This window comes from Gossypium raimondii, chromosome 12, assembly GCF_025698545.1.
Source record: "Gossypium raimondii isolate GPD5lz chromosome 12, ASM2569854v1, whole genome shotgun sequence".
Taxonomy (NCBI): domain Eukaryota; kingdom Viridiplantae; phylum Streptophyta; class Magnoliopsida; order Malvales; family Malvaceae; genus Gossypium; species Gossypium raimondii.
In genome coordinates, this window is record NC_068576.1 from 40,350,661 (window position 1) to 40,374,723 (window position 24,063).

At 32.5% G+C, this 24,063-nt stretch overlaps 2 protein-coding genes across 2 annotated transcripts; one reads left to right on the forward strand and one right to left on the reverse strand.

Annotated features, from left to right (window-relative positions):
- Positions 1-7,906: 7,906 nt before the first annotated feature.
- On the forward strand, positions 7,907-9,836 carry LOC105764121 (E3 ubiquitin-protein ligase BAH1). Its single transcript, XM_012582592.2, has 5 exons — positions 7,907-8,421; positions 8,626-9,125; positions 9,226-9,363; positions 9,452-9,510; positions 9,604-9,836. The coding sequence occupies exons 1-5, from the start codon at positions 8,250-8,252 to the stop codon at positions 9,707-9,709; spliced, it is 975 nt and encodes a 324-aa protein (XP_012438046.1). The 5' UTR covers positions 7,907-8,249; the 3' UTR covers positions 9,710-9,836.
- On the reverse strand, positions 9,710-15,881 carry LOC105764120 (ABC transporter C family member 4). Its single transcript, XM_012582591.2, has 11 exons — positions 15,605-15,881; positions 13,309-15,478; positions 12,905-13,225; positions 12,682-12,768; positions 11,952-12,584; positions 11,654-11,818; positions 11,264-11,558; positions 10,630-11,150; positions 10,489-10,552; positions 10,175-10,414; positions 9,710-10,068 (listed from the first exon to the last, which is right to left on the reverse strand). Exons 2-11 carry the CDS (start codon positions 15,403-15,405, stop codon positions 9,968-9,970), a joined length of 4,524 nt encoding a protein of 1,507 aa, XP_012438045.1. The 5' UTR covers positions 15,406-15,478; positions 15,605-15,881; the 3' UTR covers positions 9,710-9,967.
- Between the last annotated feature and the right edge of the window lie 8,182 nt (positions 15,882-24,063).

The window sequence follows — 24,063 nt, forward strand, 5'->3', positions numbered from 1 at the left end:
CATTGATAATATGAAAATTATATTATATATAATATATATTATTTAATTCAGTTAATTACTCAATTTTAAATCGAATTAACCGATAATTGAAATTTTAAAAATAAATGAAAACATAGAAAACCTACGTTAAAAGAAGTAAAGAAGGAAAACAGAGGAGAAGTAGAAAAATGAAAATAAAGAAAAAAAGAAAGTTAAAAGAACATAAAAGAAAAAAAATTAAATAGCTCAAAAAGAAAAAATATAGGGACCAATTGTAGAATTTAATCTAAAATTTTCATTTGAAATTATGATTTAAACGTGTCACGTCAGCTTACCGTTACATCATTAACGATAATCAACGACTCAGTGACTAAAATATTACAACACGATAACGTAAGTACTAAGACGTAACATTTCAAATATAAGTGACTAAAATGTAACCTGAGACAAATATAATTTAATAACTGAAGATTAAAATTTTAAAATTAAAATAAATATTAAAACCAAAAATACCAAATAAAACTAAATCTGCACAAAAATTAATAGAATTTTTTAAAAAATACATCATATGGAGAAGATTAGGGTTAAACAGGGTTTTTACAAAATAATATAAAAAATAAAAATTACCAAAATGTTATAACTTTTTATTTACCAAAAATATATAATTTTTTTATTTACCAAAATATATAAAAAAACAAAAACAGAAAAAAAAAAAAAAAAAAAAACTGAGGCGGATTTGACAACTCACAGGTGGAGGGAAGCAGGTTGGCGGCACCAAACAAGGGAAGCAGGTTGGCGGCACCAGTTGAGGCAACCCTGTTGGCGGCACCACCCTTGAATTTAAGGGTGGTCGGTTGGTAGGGGGAAGAAGGAGAGGGGAAGAAGAAGAAGAAAGGAAGAAAGAAAAAGAAGGAAAAGGAAAGGAGAGGAAAGAAAGAAAAAGAAGGAAAGAAAAGGAAAGGGGAGGAAAGAAAGAAAAATAAGGAAAGAAAAGGAAATGAGAAGAGAAAAAAAAAAAGAAAGAAGAAGAAGAGGGAAGGAAGGAAAAAAAAGAAAATAAGGTAATTTTTATTATTAATTTAAGATTTTTGTAATATTTGTGTGTTAAAAAGTAATGTTAAGTACATTTCGTATTTTATTAATTTATTTAGGATATATAATTTTGAGATATATTTAGCATGTAAAATTAATGGTATGTACATTATATGTTGATTAGAATTTTTTATGAAATTGACTTAGGATGTTGAAATTAATTTTGTTAGAAAATAACATTAAAAGTAAAATGATAAAGAAATATATTTAAGAAAACATAAAATACGAAAAGAAAAAAGCGAAAATTATATATTCACCAAAAATAAGAAAATGCGAAAAAATTATATCTTTAATAAATTTTAAACATAATGCACTGAAAAAGTATAAAATTATAAAATTTAAAATGATGATATTTTTAAAATAATAAAATGGGGAGAGAAAATACGAACAAATGGCCAAAATAATATTGTATTATTAACTTTTAAAAATTGAGAAATAGTTAATACAAATATTTTAAAAAATGTAATGAAATAATATAAAGTAATAAAATAAAAAATAAAATTTTTTATTGAAAGTAATAAAATCGGAAAAATACCAAACAAATGGCGGGGATAATGATTTTTTCTTACACCAAATAAAAACCCGTTTTAGTATTTTTTATTTTGGTAAATAAAAATATATATAATATTTTGGTATTTTTTAATATTTTATTATTTTTGTAATGTTTTATTATGGGTTTTATAAAAAATAATATAAAAAATAAAAATTACCAAAATATTATAACTTTTTATTTACCAAAAATATATAATTTTTTATTTACCAAAATATATCAAAAAAAGTAAAAAACAAAAAAAAAAAAAAACAGAAAAAAAACACACTAAATTAATAAATTAATTTTACACTAAATACACTAAATAATACGAGTAAATGGCAGGGATAATGGTTTTTTACACTAAATTAATTTTAAAAACACACTAAATTAATAAATTTAAAACATTATGTAAAATTATAAAATTAGAAATGAAGATATTTTTTAAAATAATAAAATGCGGAGAAAAAAATACGAACAAATGGCCGAAGTAAGAGTTTTTTACTAACTTTTTTTCAACTTGCAGGCATCGCAATGGCTTCATTGATTAGCACCAAAAGCCACATATCTGATGCGGTTAATAACGCGGTATGATTTATTATTTATTAATCACGGGTTCTATTTATTTAAAAAGGATAGACTACAAAGAAATAATGTTATCGTAAAATTTTTTCTGTAATTTAACACTATCAGGACTCGTACCGAGTTTTAAGGGGCCGTGTGAGTGTTTTGAAGAATACTCCGGATGCACGGTTGATGCCGTACTTAGAGCTAGCCGGATTTGGGTCCATAGCACAAATCCGGTACACCGTCTTGCGCTTTGATTTATTATTTGCGCTAGTGGAGCGGTGGCGCCCGGAGACCCACACTTTTCATTTTCTGTGCGGGGAGTGCACGGTGACCTTGGAGGATGTAGCGTTGCAGCTTGGGCTCTCAATTGACGGGAGTCCCAGTAACGGGATTATCTGCATTTACCGATCCGGATGCACTTTGCTATCAGCTTCTAGGAGACTCACCATGGGACGGTGAGTCATATTTTTCGGGCTTACAATTTACATGGCTGAAAGCCAAGTATGGACAATTATCAACGACACCCACTGAAGGCGAGTTGATGTGCGCTGCTCGAGCGTACATTATGCATATCATAGGGGGAGAAATCATGCCTGATTGCAAGCAACGACAAGGTCCATTTCGACGAATTTGACTGGATTTGTCGAAACTGGAAACTTGTAGAAAATTTTTACTATCTTTCTCCCATAACGTCTTAAAATTTTTGCATTAATCCTTGCCTTCATTTCATCAAACGAGACATTTCTATTAAATCTCATTGTTATTTGTTGCTGACATTCAAATACACATCCAACACTTGTTGTCAAGATGACTCCGTCGAAATAAACGCATACAAAAAACTTAGCATCCATCTTCAATATTTAATCTGTCAAAAAATAAACAAATCTCGTAAAACATCTCGTACGGATAATAAATAACTTAAATAAAAAAATTAATGTTTCAATATTCAATTTTATACATGAAAGCCATTTAACCACTAATCCTAATAACTAACACAATAATAATATTAATACTTTTATATACAAAATAATACTAACTAAAATTATTAATAACTAACTATAAAAATAATACTAGTTTTTACTAACAATAATAATAATAATAATAATAATAATAATAATAATAATAATAATACTATAAAATTTTTATTTTTTGTAATATTTTGATAATAAAACCCTAACTAAAACTATCAATTTGAGTTTTATTGATTTTAATCTTAATAACTAAACTAAAACAAAAAATACAAATTATACAAAACAATAACAATAATATAATCAATTATTTTAAAAAATACCTTATTTTCTCTTCTCTTTATCTCTTTTCTCTTTTTTCCATGACACCTCTTCTTTCTTTTTTTTTTTCTTGATTTTTCTTGTTTCAATTTGGATGAGTTAGTGTTTATAACACGAGTAGTGCCGCCAATCTGGTTGGCAGGACTGGTGCCGCCAACCTGGTTCCCTCCACTGGTGCCGCCAACCTGCTTCTCTTATTTGGTGCCGCCAACCCACTTCCCTCCACCCAAGGAGTTGTCAAATCAGTTCAGATTTTTTTCTTTTCTATTTTTTGTTTTTTTTTGTTTTTTTGATATATTTTGGTAAATAAAAAAATTATATATTTTGATAAAAAAAAGTTATAACATTTTAGTAATTTTTTTATATTATTTTTGTAAAAAACCCGGTTAAACAGATAACCTCAAAAAAAACATGGGAAGAAAATTCGAAGGCGTGGGGCTGCAGTTTTGCTGTGATGTCTGTAAAGTCAAAAGGCAAATAGGCTAATCCTATTCCTAATAATAACAATAATAATAATAATAATAATAATAATAATTGTTTTAAGCAAATTAAAGGGCTCATACAGTTTTTTATTTGACAATTACTTGCACCTGTTACGTCGGCGGCGTTCGATGGTTTAGTTTTATAGCTGTGGGCGGTGGGCCCCTTGTGCTTGGTGAGTGGAGCTCCCAACCACCCACCGTGTCTTACAAAAAGAGACTTTCACCTTAAAGGAGTTTACATCGCTCATTGAATGTGGCAAACAATGGGATGAGCATTACACACATTGTCCTGCTGTCCAATGCTTGCTTATCATATTGTTTTTGACAGTCCAAAAAGTTTGATTTTTTTTTTAAAATATCTGAGTTAGTGGAGTTATTATTCGATATTTAAAATAACTTTTATAGTTTTAAAATTTTTTATGATTTTTTTAAAAATTTAAGGTTTGAGAATTTTAAAATCAAGATTAAATTGATATAATATGTGAAAGTTAAAATTTTAATTTTTGAAATTAAAAGTAAATTGATATAATTCGTAAACGTTGATGACTAAAGTTTGGTTTATGCCACTTAGGGCCAATTCTTCATTGCTTAAAAAAAGTACTTCTGACTCCAAAAGTACTTTTAAAAGAAAAGTTATGAAGACAAAACTTTTATTGAAATTTTAGCTTTTTAAGAAAAGACTTGAAAAAAAAATGAAAATGAAACTAAAATTTTAGCTTTTCCTCTCCCAAAAGACTTTTGCTTAATTACTTTTACCCTCCAATAACATAATATTTTTCTTTTTTTCTTGGTGTTTAATTACAATTGTATTAAAATCATTAATTAAAAATAAAAATATTTTTAAAATACTAATTACAAATATTTAATGGTTATATTTAAATATTTAAAATATAGTTTATATATTCTAATTAAATTTTATAAATAATTAACATTTAATGCTTAAAATATTTACAATTTATATTTTATATATTAAAATATTAACAACAAGTTATAATAATTTTTTATATTATTACTAAAATATAATAATATTAACTAATTTAAATATTATTTAAATGCATATTTGTTACTTGATAATAACATGTCTAAAATGGATATTTTATTTCTCAAAAGTATTTTTTGACAGCAATGCTAAACACTCAAATTTTAAACCAAACTTTTCAAAAGCACTTTTCCACAATACTTTTCAAAAGTACTTTTCAAAAGCAATGATAAACTGACCCTTAGAAAGCAATCATTTCATCTTTTCATTAACGGTTGGGTGAAAAGAAAAAATACAATTCCAAATAATTTAGTGACCTAATTGTAATTTTTTAAAGTTAGGTGACAAAAACAAAACTTACGCATAATTGAGTAACTAATTGTAATTTTTTTTCCTTAATAAAGAATAGAGGTAAAATGAAATGGTTTAAGTATCAAAACCCAAATATGCATTACTTATTCAATCTTATTGTTAAATAAAACTATTCAATTTTTAATTATAATTATAATTATAATATTATTTATTAAATGCTTATTAAATTTGAAATATATATAAATTTAAATATTATTATAATTCTTTTATTTTAATTAAACATATTTTTATAAAATTTAATTTTATATTGAATCAAATTACAAATGATTGTCCTAGATCAATTTATGATTATGGCCCCTCTACCACGTTAAATTTAGTATATAAATAATTTGACATAATTTGGTTCTTCTATTTTAGTTAGTCTAAATAGTTTATTATTTTGATTAAAATGTTTAGGCAGAAATTTCTCCTAAAAATACCCATTCCAAACTTTTCATATCGAAATAGATTTTTTTGTGTGTTAGAAAGGTGTACTTATTATACCGAAATAGATTTTTTGGTATGTTTTAGAAAAGTGTTTTAAGAAAAATTCATGACAACATTTTAATCAAAATAATTAAGGATGTTAATTATTTAGACCAACTAATGTCATTAATAAAGTGGATGATCAAATTATGTCAAATCAAAATATAGACTAAATCCTAAATTTTAGCAAAGTAGAGGGTTCAATACTAAAATTTTACCATTATCTTACAGGGCAAAAAAAAAAAAAAAGAGAAACAAAAAAGGACATGTATGATGACAGATTCACTTAGGACTAAGAATGAGTATTTGATCGAGTCGAGTCGAATCTATTCAAACAAAAAAGCACGAGGGCCTTCATGTAGTGTAGATATTTTTCTTATTCAAAACTTTGCTTTTGTTATTTTTAAGATGAAATAGTTTTAAATTTTAAAAAGTAATTTTTACATTAATTTTCATAACATATTTATATATACTTTAATACTACTAATTTAGTCAATTATCCTTATATTTAATATAATGTCTCTTTCAAATATTTTATCTTATCACGGTTTAAGTAAAATGAATGATTGCTACTTATCTTTCTACTGTGCCTAAAATATGGGTTTCATCATTATACTTTAATTTTGATATTTTTAATTTTATTTTTTATTTTAAAATTTGATCTTAATTAAATAGTAATTATTAAATTTATTAAATTTCATTATTTTAAAATCATACACGATAAACAGCATACTTATAAAAAGTTGGTTAATGAATTTAAGAGTTGTTGTTTATTTCAGGATTAAAATTTTATAATTTAAAAAATGACTTTTAATCCATTTAGTTTTCGTGACAACTCAATTTTAACTAATATTTTATTGCATATGTTGTTTCATGTCAGAGATGCATCCACTGCAAGAGGCAAGGATTACCCAGAGACTCATTGCATCAAGGTCTACAAGTGCCGCCTCTTCTTTACTTTCTTTTAGGCGAGGAAGTCTAACTCAAGCAAACAATGACTAAAGTGATAGTTTTCAACAGCCTGGGAATCATGCATTAACATAATATTATTTGTTTTATATATTATGCTAATAAATAATTTAAAAATTAATAATAATAATTAGAATTTAAAATAAAAATAAAAAACAATTTATAAAAAATTTAAAAAATTAGTACAGAGTACACATAAATTATCATGTAAACTGTTGTATTTAAAAATTTAACATTTTACTTTGTACTCCTTTTTAAAAGATTGATAGACACATTACAGGTCTGATTTGGGCCCCACTCTCCCGAACTGACATGAAATGAAAGCAGCCGGTATCTAATAGTATTAAATCATTTCACATTATATTTTTCCATTTTGTTTCTATGTGGGTTTTTTAATTATAAAATGAGTTAAATATTAAATTTATAAGTAAATTTTGATATAATGTATAATTTAGTACATGAATTTTTAATTTTATGCGTAATTATTTATATGTATATGTAAAATTTTAATTATGATTCAATTGTATATTTTTAAAAAGCGAATACATATATTCATTTTCATATTAGATTAATATAATTATTTGTCTATGTAATATATCAACGTAAAATGATGTTAATTCGATAATATTATTAGCTTGAGTAAAAATTAAAATTAGTGTATAACATAATATCAGATCAAAATTCATAAAAAAATTATAATGCTGTTATGTGTTTTAATTTTTTATTTAAATGTCTTGATTTTTAAAATATAATTAAAGGATACATAATTATGACTTTTTAGGTTAAAATTTGTCTTGACTAAATGATAGTTGTTAATTTCATTAAGCCAATTTATGTTATTTTAAAATATGATGTGACAAACAAATTACCACATGTGCAATGCTATATCGGTTTGTTATTTTTACATATTACTCTCGTTTACATCAAGATTAAAATTTCGTGTCTGAAAAGTATAAGGATTAAGAATGATTAAATTAAAGAATACAAGACTAGTAGCAAAATTTAACCAAATAGTTTTAACTACTATCGTTTTGTTCTGGATTAAAATTCAAAAATTCGAATTAAAATACATATACTAAATTTACAACTTACACGGAATACAGGGACTAAGAAGGTAGTTTGACCCCTTTATCTTAATATTCCTTTATGTTAACCAAATAATATGTCTTGGCGAGGTGTAGATATAATTTCCATTAGCGGTAACACAGATAAAAAGAGTGAGTTTGAAGCAATCGGCAAGAGAGAGAAGATAATCCGAAAAATTGGCCATTTTCCCCTCGCAATCTTCCTCATTCACCATCAACATTCCATCGTCAATCCCTGCTGTCATCACACCAAATCTAAAACCACACACCACCACCGTCAGTTTCCATGTCTTCTTGAATTGCTCTTGCTCTGTTTCTTCCTTTGTTCTTCGATTGTGTGTTTGTGTAGGTTGATTGAAACAACCCAACGGGAACAAAGTATTGATATCGTGTGTGGTTTGGATTTTTTTAATAATAATAATTTATTGTTAAGAAGAGATGAAGTTCTGCAAGAAATATCAAGAATACATGCAGGGACAAGAGAAGAAACTACCTGGTGTTGGTTTCAAGAAGCTTAAGAAGATTTTGAAGAACTGTAGAAGAGAATTTCAGTCCAAGAATGACGTCCATGGTGTTCTTCATAACCAAACTTGTCCTCAGCATTGTCCAGGTACATACATATATATGTATATAAATTGATTATATGAATTGGGTTTCTTGAGAAAAAGAAAGGGCTTTTAGGCCTGAAGAAAAGCTATAAGTTCTTGGTTTATCTGATGTATTTATAATCTGATTCTGGGTTTATCTTAGACCTTTGTTCTAATGTGTATAAAATTATGATTTGCTTATACTTTTGATGGAAATTAATGTCCAGTTTGCGATGGGACCTTCTTCCCTTCCCTTTTAAAGGAAATGTCTGATATAGTAGGCTGCTTCAATGAGCGTGCACAGAAATTGCTTGAACTACATTTGGCTTCTGGTTTTAGAAAATACTTCATTTGGTTCAAAGGTAAGCTACAAGGCAGCCATGTTACTTTGATTCAAGAAGGGAAGGACCTGGTTAACTATGCATTGATTAATGCTGTGGCGATTCGTAAAATACTGAAAAAATACGATAAGGTTCATTTCTCCAAACAAGGGCAAGCTTTCAAGTCACAAGCACAAAGTATGCACATCGAAATCCTTCAATCTCCGTGGCTATGCGAGCTTATGGCTTTCCATATTAATTTGAGGGAAACCAAGGTGAAATCAGGGATGACCCCTGCATCGTTTGAAGGATGTTACCTCACATTTAATGATGGGAAACCATTCCTTTCTTGTGAACTCTTTGATTCTGTCAAGCTTGATATTGACTTGACTTGTTCTATATGCTTGGTGAGTTGCAAGTTTTTCAGGTCTGATAGTGCTATCCATTAGTTCAGCTGCTACTAGGGGTTCTTGACTGATATAGGCTTCGTATTTTCTAATGCAACAGGACACAGTATTTGATCCAGTATCCCTCACTTGTGGGCATATATTCTGCTACATGTGTGCTTGCTCGGCTGCATCGGTTAGCATTGTTAATGGACTGAAAGCAGCTGAGCCAAAAGAAAAGTGTCCCTTATGTCGAGAGGTGAGTGTCTAGGTCGGATAATAACTTCTACTCTTATGAAAGTAAGCATAATATTCTTTGTTTTGTGTTGGTATTTTCGGAATTACAGGCAGGAGTTTATGAAGGTTTTGTACATTTGGATGAGCTTAGTATTTTGTTAAGGAGAAGGTATGATCCTAATAGGTTTTCCTCTTTTCATTTGAATGAATGAATGTATACTGATATGTTCTTACTGGTATCATACATTTGTTTTTGGAACAGTTGTAGTGAATACTGGGAGCAGCGACTTCAAATGGAAAGAGCCGAGCGAGTTCGACAGGCAAAGGAACACTGGGAATCCCAGTGTCAGGCGTTTGTCGGGGTCTGATTATACCAAGTTCTGTAAATCTAGATTAAACCCTTTTTTATTACAGTTCATTTGTAAATGAATCTTGCTACAATGTTCATTTCTGAATAAAACTGGGAAAAACCGAAAGCATAACCCTTCTGAACAATTCTAAGTTCAAGAATTCAGTATTATTTTCAGATGGATTCAAATCCTGTTAAATTCAGCACATGCATTTCTTTTTGAACTTTTTTGCAATCTTGACAGTGGATGGAAATCCACCCGAAAGAAGATACGGTTTCATAGTCCGGAAGAGCGGTTGGCATATTCTTGAACCAGTGCTGCAAAGAGTGTCGGCGTCTCGAGCAACTGTGATGGTTTGTCAAATTCTTTTGCCTTTCCTGTTATCAATGAGAGTATGATTCTTTAAATATATGAAAAATCATGTAGGACATCTATCCGTATATGATATGCCGAGTTTGAGTAACGTAAGAAAGAAGCATGCACCTGCATCGACGACTAAAACTCGATCACAGTCCATGACTGTGGGTATTCTGTGAGCAATGCTGATAATAGTGCAGGCTGCAAAGTCTTCTCTGATGATCTTTTGGATTATGGAATCTGTTTGTGAATCGACAGATGCTGTTGCTTCGTCCATGAGCAAAAGCCTGCTTCGTTTAAGCATAACTCTCCCCAAACACAGAAGTTGTCTCTGCCCCATGCTCCAATTGTCGCCATTATCAACCACTGAAAAATTTGAAGGATTTATAGGTAATGCTCAGCCACTATTTCAGATGCCGGAACATGTTAAAGTCACTTACCTAAAGAATCAAGTTTATCGGGTTTTGAAGCCACCACATCTTTAAGTTGGCAGCGCTCAAGACTCTGCAAAAAAATCAGAAATTTACAGCGAGTGAAAACAATGAGAACATGTTCTCATTATGGGATAATAACATGGTTACCTTCCATATCTCTTCATCAGAAAACTGTCCTGCAGGATCAATGTTGCTTCTCACAGATCCTTCGAAAAGGACAGGTTCCTGAGGGATGATCCCGAACCGTGGTCGGAGATCATGTAGTCCTAGCATGCAGATATCTATATCATCAATGATTATTTTCCCAGCAGTTGGCTCAACCAGTCTGAAGAAAACTTGGATTAAAGTCGACTTCCCACTCCCGGTCCGACCAACAACACCGATCTTTTCACCACCGTTGATGCTCAGAGTAATGCCTTTAAGTACAAGAGGCGTGCTTGGGCGGTATCGAACCTGAAGGTCTTTGAGCTCAACATTGCCATGGGCAGGCCAATTTGGAGGTGGAAGATGGTTTTTGTTATGCCATGCTGCTTCAGGTTGAATACTCGAAAATTGCTTTATTCTTTCAACTGAAACCATCCTATTTTCCACGTAACAACTGAAATATATGGACATGAACAACACACCATTGAGGGACAATCCATATGAGAGAGATAACCCCACATTTTCTGCATTAGGCAAAATAAGTATTGTTTATCTGATACCAGTACGACCATTTGTGTTTATACATGAAAATCATAAAGAATGGTTTGTGGAACTGAGATTGCGGCATACAGTTTACCTGGCCTGACAATGCTGCTAGGTAAAAGGATCATAAACATGGTAGATAAGCAAAGAACTACACTACCAATAAATTCCAAACGGAATCCCAACCACTCGTTGGATCCGTTGTTGTGGAAATCCATGCATAAACTGGAATTAACTCGGTTAGCGTTTTCCTGACAAAACCTGTCCTCCTTTCCGAATGCGCGAATTGTCATAACCCCGGAGATGCTTTCCGAGAAGTGATGGATGACGGGAGCTTTAGTGATTGAGTCGAGGCGGGTTAATTCGCGTGATGATGCCAGGTAGTATCCCTGCAATTCAAATCAAATGGACTTCCTGCTTGATCTATATCGTACACGGAAACGAAATAGCGAATGCCAAAAGTGAATTGAAACAAGAACCATACCCGATACCAGAAATTCAGCCAAGCAAGTGGAATTATCAAGAATATTGTTGGCCAAGCATATTGACATGTGATTATGAAGATACTTAGTAGTGTAATGTACATAGCAATTGTAACCCCCATAATGAATGGAATGAAGATATCGACGTTGGTCTGATCAGTCGACGCCTGTGGATAAAAAATAGAAGGAATCTGTCAGTCTTAAGATACCAAGCCACTTTGATAATTTGTTTCTTGGAAAACAAGACTCCCATTTTTGGGCAAGAATTAGCTGTGATGAGAAAGTAGCATGGTTCATTACCCGACTTAAAATTCTTCCGGAAGGTGTGGTATCGAAAAAGGACATAGGGGCGTGCAAGATGCTTTGAAGAATTTGCCTGAAAAATATTTGGGCTGTTTTGAGCCCCATAAGCGTAACGAAATAGGCTCTAAACGTTACCAACACCACCGATACGGCTGCTATGATAGCATAAACAGAAAAGAATAGCAAAGGGTCGAACGGAAGAGCACGTTCAGCTGAAGTTTCATATGACAGCCAATAATCACTGGCCATAAGAGAAGCTTGCCATAACAGAGATAATAATAACGCAGCTGCTACACCCCACCAACCAAAAGCTTCAGTGCAGTACATTTTATACACATGCAAGCTGACTTTACCGGTTTCCCTTTCCTCGTCTTTGATTAGCCTAGAATCTCCCTTATCAGATTTCAGGGGGTCTTGGGACTTACGTTCACCATTTACTTCCCTGATGTTAGAAGCATCCTGAGCTGATTTTGATGTTCTGGGGGCATTCTCACCAGGCATGGTGTTGCCTGCTTCTTCTACAAGTTCCATGGACGATTCATGTGCAGCTACAAGAGCTCCAAAATCCATGTGCGAGTCTAGTAAATCATTATACTTTCCTGATTGTACTATCATCCCGTCTCGCATCACCTACAATTTACACAAAGAATTCTTTTAGAAACATGAATTTCATGCACATACGTGCTCATGTCTATTTCCACGAAACGGATCATACAAGCCTACTTACCAAGATATGATCAACATTATGCAAGAAGTCCACTTGATGGGTTACAAGCAAAATAGTCTTCTCTTTGAGAACTCCTCTCACACATTCCTGCATATAGAACAGAAGCAATAAACTTGAGATTCAGCATGTTGATCTATCGTTTTCTCTCCTTTTAAGACCAAAAGGATGGATCATTTCTTTTCAAACAATAACAGAACTTGCAATAAGCAGACATCAATGTCACCTTAAATATGTCTGATCCTGTATGAGCATCAACAGCGCTAAAGATGTCATCTAGAAGATATATGTCACAATCTTGGTAAACAGCTCTGGCTAGTTGTACCCGTTGCTTCTGGCCACCGCTGAGGTTAATTCCGCGTTCTCCGATTTCTGTCTGATCACCAAACTCCATCATTTCCAAGTCTTTCTCTAAACAACAAGCCCTTATAACTTCCCTATATTTCTCCCGGTTCATCGGCAAACCGAATAGGATATTGTCTTCAATCGTCCCATTCTGAATCCAAGATGACTGAGCTACGTATGCGGTCGTCCCACAAAGCTTAACCTGTCATTCAATCCATTATTGCATCATTATGCCGAACAACCAACTAGCATGGAATGCAAGCATTTTAATCAATAATGTGTTACCTTTCCTGATATTTTGTGCATCTCACCAAGAACCGAAGCCAGGAGAGAAGACTTCCCGGATCCAACAGTCCCAACGATGGCGGTGAGTTCCCCTTTCTTGATCTCTAAATTTATATTGTTCAAAACCTGTTCTCCCTTTTCATCATCCCAGCTAAATGCCCCGTTTTTAATTTCCACCGCAACTCTATCATCGCAACCCTCCTGTCTCTCCACCGATGAATCGCCCAATTCCTTGCTCATCATGAAACTATCTAACCTCTCTAATGATATCACAGCTTGTGAAAGTGAGATCATGGACTGCGGGAATGACCTGATGGGCTCTTGCAAGATCTTAAAGATAGTTGTTGCTGTGAACACTAGCCCTGCATCAAGTCTTACTCCCAATAAAAGTGCAGTCCCGAATGTTAGGGTCGATACCAGTAACGGCGTTGACCACATTATTATCACATGGCCAGCGATAGAATACAGGAAATTGCTTAACCAGCCAAACTCGGTTTCACGGAAAGATTGGATTCTTTTATTGAAGTGTTCTTCCCATGATTGGAACTTGATAACCCGCATGTAATTAAGCATCTGGTTAGTTGCCTTCATTCGCAAGTCACGATTCTTCATCACATTGAATTGAAAACGATTGTTCCTCCTACTTTCCATTATCGCAAATATAAAAGCACCAAGAAGTCCAAGCAAGGATGTCACCACAGCGGCACCGAGGTACATGTACAAGAGCACCAAGGCAACAGAAACCTGCAAAGGAGTCAACCAAATAGAATGAAGCTGTAGCATCATATCTGATAGCTGTTGAGCATCAACAGCCATGTAATTCACAATCTGTCCGACACCATGAGCTTGACGAGCAGAGCAGGTTAACCGTAAACCTTTCTTGTATAACGAAGTGATAAGAGTGCAGCGAATGAGCATCCCGAGTTTCTGAGAGTTGAAATTAAATTGGTGACTGCTCAACACTTCAACAAACTTAGCAGCAAGGAGAATCAATATAAGGTAATATCCTTCATAAGGAGAACTTCTTTTCCCCGCAGTGTAATCAACAAAACTTTGGATCAGAAGTGGACCGACGTACGTGACGCAAAGCCGCACGATTGCAAGGAATGCAGTGAAAGCAAGTTCCTTCCAAAAGCACCGTAGCAACGTAGTTCGAACAGGGTGCTTTAATTTTTCCTCCGGTTTAGGCCAATTTACTTCGAAAAGCTTCAACATCTTCTCAGCCCTATGTTCGGGTGAAAGAGTTGGAACATCATCCATTTTGAGAGGGGACTCATAGCCTTTTTTCAACAGAGGATTCAACCAAAGCCAAAAGGCCTTTGATACTATAGAAGCTGAAGCAAAGCCAGTAATGTTGGATTTGCTCAAAAGAGGTTCATACAACTTGGTTTCTTCTTCTTCCATTGCCGGTCCGAGTTCGCCGCTCACTGCTATACCTGTTGAGCCTCTAATAGCAACAACAAGAAGAAGAACTGATAAAGGAAAAGAACCAAGGGAAACTATATCATCCAACCTCAAATACTGACCCTGATTTGTTTCGATACGAATGATCCCAGAAGCTGTAAACAAGGAAATGATGATAAAATTAGCAATCCAATAAGCTCGGAGCGAAAAAGGGTGATTAATAACCTCAAATCTCTTTTCATGGATGATTAATATAGCAATCACCACATGAGTTCCAGCTTGAACTAACCAAAACATCCCATCAAACAGTTTCCTTGGATCCTGGTTATTACTACGAAATGCCATAATGCATATAATAGTGTAAGAAAATGCCAGTACAAGCGTTACAATCAAGGATAGTTTGAACCATATAGTGGTCCTGGTAAGGGCTTTATTGCATCTTATGAGTGGCTTGTTGATGTCTGAGCTGCCATGGATGTTGCCTGATAATCTAGAGTAGAGCTTATGAAACGCAAAGCATAAGAGAGTCAACAAGAACAGTAGATCAACGGCTAAAAACAAAGCTCTCTGAGGACATGGAGATAGGAAAATGAATCTCAACCATTGGATCATGACAGGAATCGATGTCTCCTTGGAAGATAAAATCACAGAGCTTGAACATGAATGGGAAGTAATCCAAGTAGCTGAAGACATATTCACTCAAAAAAAGCGTTAAACAACACAAAAAATCACCCTTTTCAGATGCTGGTTCCAATCAATACATGCCCTGTAATAAAAACAAACAGAAAACCAACATATCACTATGTTAGTGGCGGAATCTATATAATCCATAAATATAAAACATCAAAGTCAACTAGGATTTTTTTGGGGTTTTATGAAGATTGTCAAGTACCTCATAAAGCGCAAGCTTCAAACTGTCATCGTCTTCAATGTGATGGCTCTCATGAAGTTAGTGTAAAATGACTGAAAGTGTCACCGGATCTTCCACAAACATGATGATGAATGTGAATACGTCCCACCATTGATGACAGCATTAAATACTAAAAAATAGACTGATGAGTTCAAAAATGGTGCTTTTCCAACTTGGTAAAAGAAAGAATCGTGTTGGAAAACAATATATATATTTGTCAAAGAAGAAGCTAGGGGAAAAAACCAAAGAAATTAATTAATATAAAATAAAAATAGTTGGTAAACCCCATTGGAAATGGAGAAAAGAGATGTAACTTTCATGAAAAAAAGGAATAAAGCAACCAAAATCACGCAAAATATATATATGCACTAAAGACGAACCATGCAAAACAATGGTGGAAATGAACCAGGAATGTAATTGAGGTTTAAGAAAGAAGAAAAGGCCAAAGTTTAACAGTACTGAGAGATCAAGAGACGTCATGTAACTTGTTTAGTACCCAAGACAAAAACCAAAACCATTCCTACCAATTAAAAAAAAGTAATAAATTATTTTTAAAAATTTTAAAAATCTAGTTGAACTTGTTGAATTAATCCGTACATGTTCCTGATCTAATCAGATCAAAATCACTCTCCGAATTAATACCCTTGTGGATTCCTAATCCAATCAGTCTATTGGACAGTCTGGGTCAAACAACATTGGTTGAAAGTTCACAATTTCATTAATGCATTATGACTTATTTGGCCCTCCAACTTTATCAAAGTTATTTTAGCCTTCTATTTAATTTTTCACCTTTTTAAACCCTTATACTTACATTATTTGTCAAATCATCCTAAACTAGGTGAAAAAATTAAGGTTTGTTAACATTGCTAATATGACATACACGTGGATACCACATCAACAATTAATTATTTTTTAAAATTTTAAAAGTTTATATTTTTATATTTTTTATAATTTAATCATTTTTATTTTTTAAAATATTTTGTCCACAAAGTCAACTATCATTAACTTTTCTATTCATTTTGGTGTGATTTGACAAAAAATTCATTTACGTAACTATATAAACTTTAAAAATATTAACTCATTAGATATTATGATATTTTTAAATAATAAATATTAACTCTATTTTAACTTAGCCTTATTTAATAGTAAAGACAGACCCAATTCCTATAATAGAAGACCTCTCAAGTACATTTGCTTGGGATTTTTTGGGTTAAAAATAAAAATAAATTTTTAGTAGCTAAAATGTGAGTTTTCATTATACTAATATATAATAGGCATAATGATTTATTTGACCTCCAAATTTACAAAAAAATCATTTTAGCCATTTATTTAAAATTTTACATCTTTTAGCCCTTAAACTTACTTTGTTTATCAAATTTTTCTCAAAATAGATAGAAACGTGACATACATATAAATTGTCATGTTAGCAATTAATTATTCTTTTAAAATATTAAAAAGAAGTGATATTTGACAATATTAGTGCTTTGTACCGTAGGTGATATATTTGAGTGAAATGAGGGTTATACGATGGATCTCTTATATCTCTTTATCTTTGAAGGATGATGTATTTTTTTCATTTTAGGGTCACCAAGACCAAGGGGCTTAACTAAGAGGGGACTAGAAGGGCCCTCCGACATATTAAAATGAAAATTTTTTATTTAAATTTTTTAAAATTTTAGATTAATAAAAATGGAATTGCATATTGATTTCTTAAAAATAATAAAAATTTAATTTAATTCTCTAAAATATAAATTATTTAAATCATAAAATTATATTTTAACTATCATAAAAATTATAATTTAATTTTGATCTATAAAAAAATTTTCTAACTTCACTACTTCCGGTGTCTTACTCCTCTAGGGTCGCTCCTAAAAAGAAATAATCAAAATAATCTTGAAAGTACAGAATTTCTTAGTCTGACAACAATATGATTTTTGTACAGCCAAAATGTAGGGAGACCCGTCCTCCATTTATGAATATAACAACAATTACCACGTGCTATCATTAATGCCACATTTCTATATTAATCTATTTTACCAAAATAGAGAAATCAAACCTTATCGCCAATTGTGATGAGTGTTTATTTTAAGTATGGTATATTTAATTTTTTTTATGTTATAGTATCACTATAATATTTAATTTTATTATTATTATCATTATGTACCGCTCATCCAAAAGGGCTCTTAGTTCAATTTCAATGAATGTTGTTACTAATGCAGGTGGACGTATGTGCTAATATGTTAAAACGCATTATCCTCATATCTATGGGTTGAAAAGGGTTATGAATAGTTCTAAGCATTGTGTAAAAAAAATGATCAGATCCTGTAATGACTTAGCATACCAAATAAGGAAAATATAACACTAGAAAACTAGATAATTTGATTTTTCTTTTAAAAATTCTAATTCTAATATTTTTATATTTTATAATAATTTTATAATCAAATTTTGAATTTTATCATTTAAATAAAAGTTTTAATGTGTTATTTTTAATAAATATACTTTGTTCATTCATATTGGTATTACACCAATAGTGTGATTATATCTTTTTTTTTACATAATATCTAGAACTACTCATAACCCATCCTCAATTTATAAATAAGAAAATAATGTGTTTCAAATGTCTACTCGAACTCACATTTTTTACATTGATAACAATATTCATATCAATTGAGTTAAGACTCGTGTGTATATATAACTTAAAATTGAGTAAAAAGTGAAAAACAAATTTGATTTGTATTTTTGTACAAAATAGGTAATAAATTGCATTAATTCAAAGTTTGAGTATATAAAGTAGTGAAATTAATACATTTTACCTCGCATTTTGTGGTCATTCACATGTGAACATCTTCCGTTGGATCATTGGGCTGTCAATGTCAACTTAAAAGGGAAATTTCCATTTGATTCAGAAATCCATGCACCAAAAACAGTTCAGCCTCCGTATTAAAATATTTTTCGTTTTTATTTTCATCATTCTATTTTTATTTTATTAATTTGATCATTTTAAAAATAAATTCAGCATTCCACAATTAAATGGTAATGAAAGATTAACGTTGCACTTGTATGAAAAAAAATTTGAATGACCAAAATAGAAACAATCCATATTTAGAGTGATTGATGGGTAATTTACCTTAATTTTAGGGTGACTAACGATGGGGTGGCCAATTTAATTAATTTTTATTTTGGGTGACCAAATTAATAAAAAAAACTTGTGACCAAAATAAGAACAACCCATATTTAGAGTAACTAACGAGGGAGTTTATTCATAATTTTTCCTTGGCTAATATTTTGAATTGACTCTTTTAACTATATCTTTTTTTTTTGTGCTTGAATGTTACTCCACAATAATTCTTGACAAAAAAATAATAATGATGTACAAAAAAATTGGCACATCCAAGCAATGAGAACGTACTATGCGTCCCTTTTTTTCCCGCGTCATTGATGGTGTTGATCATTCTCACCACTTCTTATAAAATTCTTAAGAAATTTACCACCAAAACATGACCAATTACATTTCTTTTTGGAATTCATCTGTAGTAGTATCTCCCCTAACTGATCATAATATTAGGCCTTCTAGGTTTTGATTAACACACTACTTGAATAAAAGCGGGAAATTAATATACCTAATTTGGTCTTCAATCGAAAATTGTTGTTGGAAATTAGGGGAAAAACCCAAAACGCCTAACAATATGATTAGCTAGGGGAGATACTACTATAGATGGATTCCAAAAAGAAATGTAATTGGCCATGTTTTGGTGGTGAATTTCTCAAGAAATTTGTAGGAAGTGGTGGGAATGGTGGAAGAGGAGGTAGGGGTTGGAGTGGAGGCAAGGGTGGTGGCTTTTTTATTATTATATAAAAACAATATTAAAAATTTAATTAATTACAAAAATGAGGTTGGGAACAAATTAATTACAAAAATTGTGTGTTTGCTACAGTAACTTTAGGTGTCGCCTGACACATTGACGGCACTGGTGAACTATTAAAAAAAATCTAATAGGAAAAAACACTAAAAAACTGAAAAAGAAAATTTTAATTGGTGTCGCCAATATCTCAGGCGGCACCCTCTTGATTAAATAAAAAAGTTGGTTTCATGGATTGAATGCATGGAAAAGGCTATTTGTCTGGTGTTAAAACCACAAAAAACTTTTTTTTTTCACTTTTTCAGCCTTTCTTTTTCCTATCAAGACTCTTTTTTTTTAAAATTCATCAGTACCACTAATGTGTCTGGCGATACCAAATTTTTTTTTTTCACTTTTTCAGCTTTTTTTCCCTGTTAGACTTTTTTTTTAAAAGTTCACCGGTGCTTTCAATGTGTCAAGCAGCACCTAAAATTACTGTACCAAACACTCCATTTTCATAATTAATTAATTTTTTAAATATTATTTTTATAAAAAAAATCCAAAGGTGGTAGTGGCGGGAGAGGAGGTGGAGGAGGAGGAAAAGGTAAATGTAAAAGTAAATTTTTAATCATTTTTACTTTTTAACCATGAGGTGTGGTGTGGTGCTTACTCACCTCATCTCCTAATGAGATCGAGGGTTTGATCTTCGCCCATAGGAATAGAGTACATTTCATAGCAAGTCGCTTACTTCTTTAGAGAGCATCCGCGGCAAGGGGGTTAGTCACCTAGTAATTATACTCCCTTATAATTACAAAGAATTCAAATCAAATCATCATATGTATTATATTAGTCTAAAAAAGTTGTTGATAATATGATTACTAATAAAACTAACAAGAAAAATAAACATGATATGCAATTTTATCTAATTGCTCCAGTACATATTTGTTGGGTTATTCCCTTTTTAATATTTAACATATGATCATTATCATCATATGTTGGTCCTTGATCGAGTTCATCATTATCTAAATCTGAATCTGCATCATTAAGATTAACAAAATCTCCTTCTTCCACGTACTTTTCGAAGTATGAATTATCTCAATTTCACCTATGATTAAAGTTATGAAATATGCAATATGTTAGTACGATCCAATCTTTTTTTATGATATACTAAGGTGATGTTAATATAGGAAAAAAATTTAGAACAACAAATGTCTTCTCAACCACATTTTGAATGTAACACCCCATACTCGACTCGATCGCCGAGTCTGAGCTATAAGGTGCCACATTCATGGCCAAAGCAACCACGATCGAATTATATTCAATTAATGCTAATTAACATAAAAATACAAGCAATATAAGTATATAAAACGACATATAATCATTTTGGGGTCTTATACGAGCTTACAAAAGCTCTAAAGTTAACCTGAGATCGAATTAGGACTAAACTGTAATGTTGGCAAAACTTCAAGTTGACGTTGCGACGTCAAAGGGTTCCTCATTGATGTTGCATCGTGAATTAGAGTCACCGATCTCGTCGCGACGAGACTCGTTTGAAGTCGCGACGTCACATACTGAATCTGCAATTTCTATTGAACATTACCTATAGATTTTCCAAGCATACACAATACATACTCACACCTAAAGACTAGCTAATATATGCAATATTCCAGTTAAAGCATACAATCTTTATGCCTCAAACATAATCAAAACACATTGAACAATGGTGTGCCAATGCCATCTTATTTGCAACACCCATCACCCGGTCCAGTTGTCGGACCCAAGCTATAGGGAGTTACACAATTAATGGATCAGGTACATGCAAAAATTTTAAATCCAAAATTCCAAAAAAAAAAAAATCGAATGAACTCACACAACAACCTTCTAGTAAACCAAAGACTTTACATATAACTAGGCGATTTAACCTCATACATTCAAAATAACAATTGAACTAAGATTATAAAAGTTCTTCTCAAAGTGCAATATAAGGTTTTAAATCCAATAGGCGCCCTGATATCTATACATGTTACAAGAAAAGGTATCAGGCTCACATTAGGCTTGAAGACTCTGGCTTAGTGTAGATGCAGATTCATAGACATTAATTCATTCACGCGGATTTATAGATATGGATTCATAGACATGAGTTACCCCGCGGACTTTCATATGGCAGAGTCCTACGTAAAGCTTTAACATGAAAACTTGAAGACAAGTTCAGTGGACTATCCTAACTTGTATATATGCTCATGGCCATGGGACTTGACATACATGAGGCTTAAAGCCTTAGACTCTACAGAGTCTTAAACTTGAGAAGGACCCTCGTAGGGTTATCGTATACTTGTTATCATATACTTGTGCACATATATCTTTGTACAATCAATCTGAACCCCCGTAAAGCGATATAGCATACATTACTTCAACTTTCATTCTCTACACTACATACCTCCTTACTTCACATATATCACATTAACGTCAATAATTCAACCCATTTATTCTACTTGCTAGGACACATTAAACATGACGACATTCATCATACACGTGTATGTTTACAACTATACAATTTGCTAACTAAATATTCTCACCAAGGTACTCACCCGCATATTATCTTAACACAATTAAGTTCCACAACAGCCCACACAACAAGGTAACATAATGAATGACATCTATGAGTATGAGTGTAGGAACTCACCAACAAAATACTTAGAAGTTGATATTTGTAACACCCCTAACCCATATCCATCGCCGGGTCAGGGTTACAGAGTATTACTAGAGTTTACAGATCAAATACTATTCATATCCGAAATCAATCATATTGTCCCTTAAATGGGCCTCAAAATGCATTTCAAACAAGTCAGGACTAAACCGGGAACTCAGAGAATTTTTTGCAAAATTTCAAAATTTTTCCTAGGTGCAGGGAACACACGCCCGTGTGGCCAGGCCGTGTGGCTCACACGGCTAAGAGACACGTCCGTGTCATAGGTCGTGTGGACATTCAAAATAGGGGCACACGATCGTGTCCCAGCCTGTGTCCAATTTAGGTTGCTTACTGACTTGGGTTACACGGCCAAGCCACACGCCCGTGTGTTAGGCCGTGTGAACAATTTAATTTACATTAATTAGAGGTACAGCGGTCACACGGCTGAGACACACACCCGTGTCTTTGCCCATGTGAAAATACCTGGGCATTTTGTTTCTCAATTTAAAAGATGTAAGGGACACACGGCCAAACCACACGCCCGTGTGCATGACCGTGTGTCACACATGGCTGAGACACACGCCTGTGTCTCTGCCGGTGTAGACAAAAATAAGCCATTTCTAAGGCCACATTTCTCACCCAGCTTGGCATCAACCTAACCAACCAATTTTGCACTATTACAAGTCACAATAAGACCTTCAATTCAAGCCGATTAATGCTCAATACATGCCATAACATCTCATATTTCCAAGTATTCAATCTTACCTAATTGGCCATATAGATATATAAGTATATTTTACCAATTCATGCAACCCTTAACATATTTATGTAACTTCCACGTTCAACCATTTCAACACGCATCAAGCATGATAAGGCCTTATATAATTACAACAAAATATGTTTAACACTAGCCATTCCAATGGCTAGTTACAACCAAAACATTATTATGCCAACATTGGCTAAATAACCTATACATGCCATTATAACTTAAATTAGTTTTCTAGTTATACCAAAATGAGCCGAGGGATAGTGTGATGATGCTCTGACCAGCTTCTGACCTTTATGAGATTTCGAGTACTATGATACAGAGGAAATAAAATAAAGTAAGCATATAATGCTTAGTAAGTTCGTATAACGAGAAATTAACTTACCGTTCATTTTCTTTAAAATAAACATATAAATAACATCCAAGCAATTTGGCTAAAAGCCTAAAATACACAACTTCACTAGTCATGTTAGTCATGTATTTCATATGAATAATAAGCGCAAGGATGAGCTCATCAAATATCATGTTTCCATTTAAATACGAGTAACAATTCATTCAAAATTTATCCTAACTTATATCAAAGTTTCACCCGTTGAATCTTTTAAAATATCGATGGATACATGGGTAGTACACACGAAGTGTACAAATCTATAATCCGTCAATTCATATTCTAGGGTGCTCGTTAAAGCACATAATCGGGGAGCTTTCTCTCGAGTCATATAATGGGAAGCTCATGTGAGCCATATAAGGGAAACTTATCCGGGATATATAACAGAAGCTCATAAGAGCCATAATTGAGAAGCTCATGTGAGCCAATAACGGGTAGCTCTAAAGAGCCATTAATCGGGGAGTTTCGGATAGCCATATATTGGGAAATTCAAATGAGCCAATATCAGAAGCTTCGGAGAGCCATTAATCAGAAAGCTCACAAAGAGCCTTTAATCGAGAAGCTCACGAAGAGCCATATATTGGGACGTTCATAAGAGCTGTGGTGTGTCTACAACACATGCAAAATCACAACCAATCTGGATGCTCCGAAGAGCTATTATTGAGAAGCTCGCAAGAACCATATAACAGGAAGCTCGAGAGGGCTAATAACGGAACGCTCTTTCAAGCTGTGGTGTGTTTGCAACATATGCAAGACCAC

Coding starts and splice junctions, on each gene's coding strand:
- LOC105764121 (XM_012582592.2), top strand. CDS start 8,250: ATGAAGTTCTGCAAGAAATATCAAGAATACATGCAGGGACAAGAGAAG. Junction 9,126..9,225: donor TGACTTGTTCTATATGCTTG/GTGAGTTGCAAG, acceptor CTAATGCAACAG/GACACAGTATTTGATCCAGT. Junction 9,364..9,451: donor AGTGTCCCTTATGTCGAGAG/GTGAGTGTCTAG, acceptor TCGGAATTACAG/GCAGGAGTTTATGAAGGTTT.
- LOC105764120 (XM_012582591.2), bottom strand. CDS start 15,405: ATGTCTTCAGCTACTTGGATTACTTCCCATTCATGTTCAAGCTCTGTG. Junction 11,151..11,263: donor TAGCAGCATTGTCAGGCCAG/GTAAACTGTATG, acceptor TGCCTAATGCAG/AAAATGTGGGGTTATCTCTC. Junction 10,069..10,174: donor AGTTTTAGTCGTCGATGCAG/GTGCATGCTTCT, acceptor CATTGATAACAG/GAAAGGCAAAAGAATTTGAC.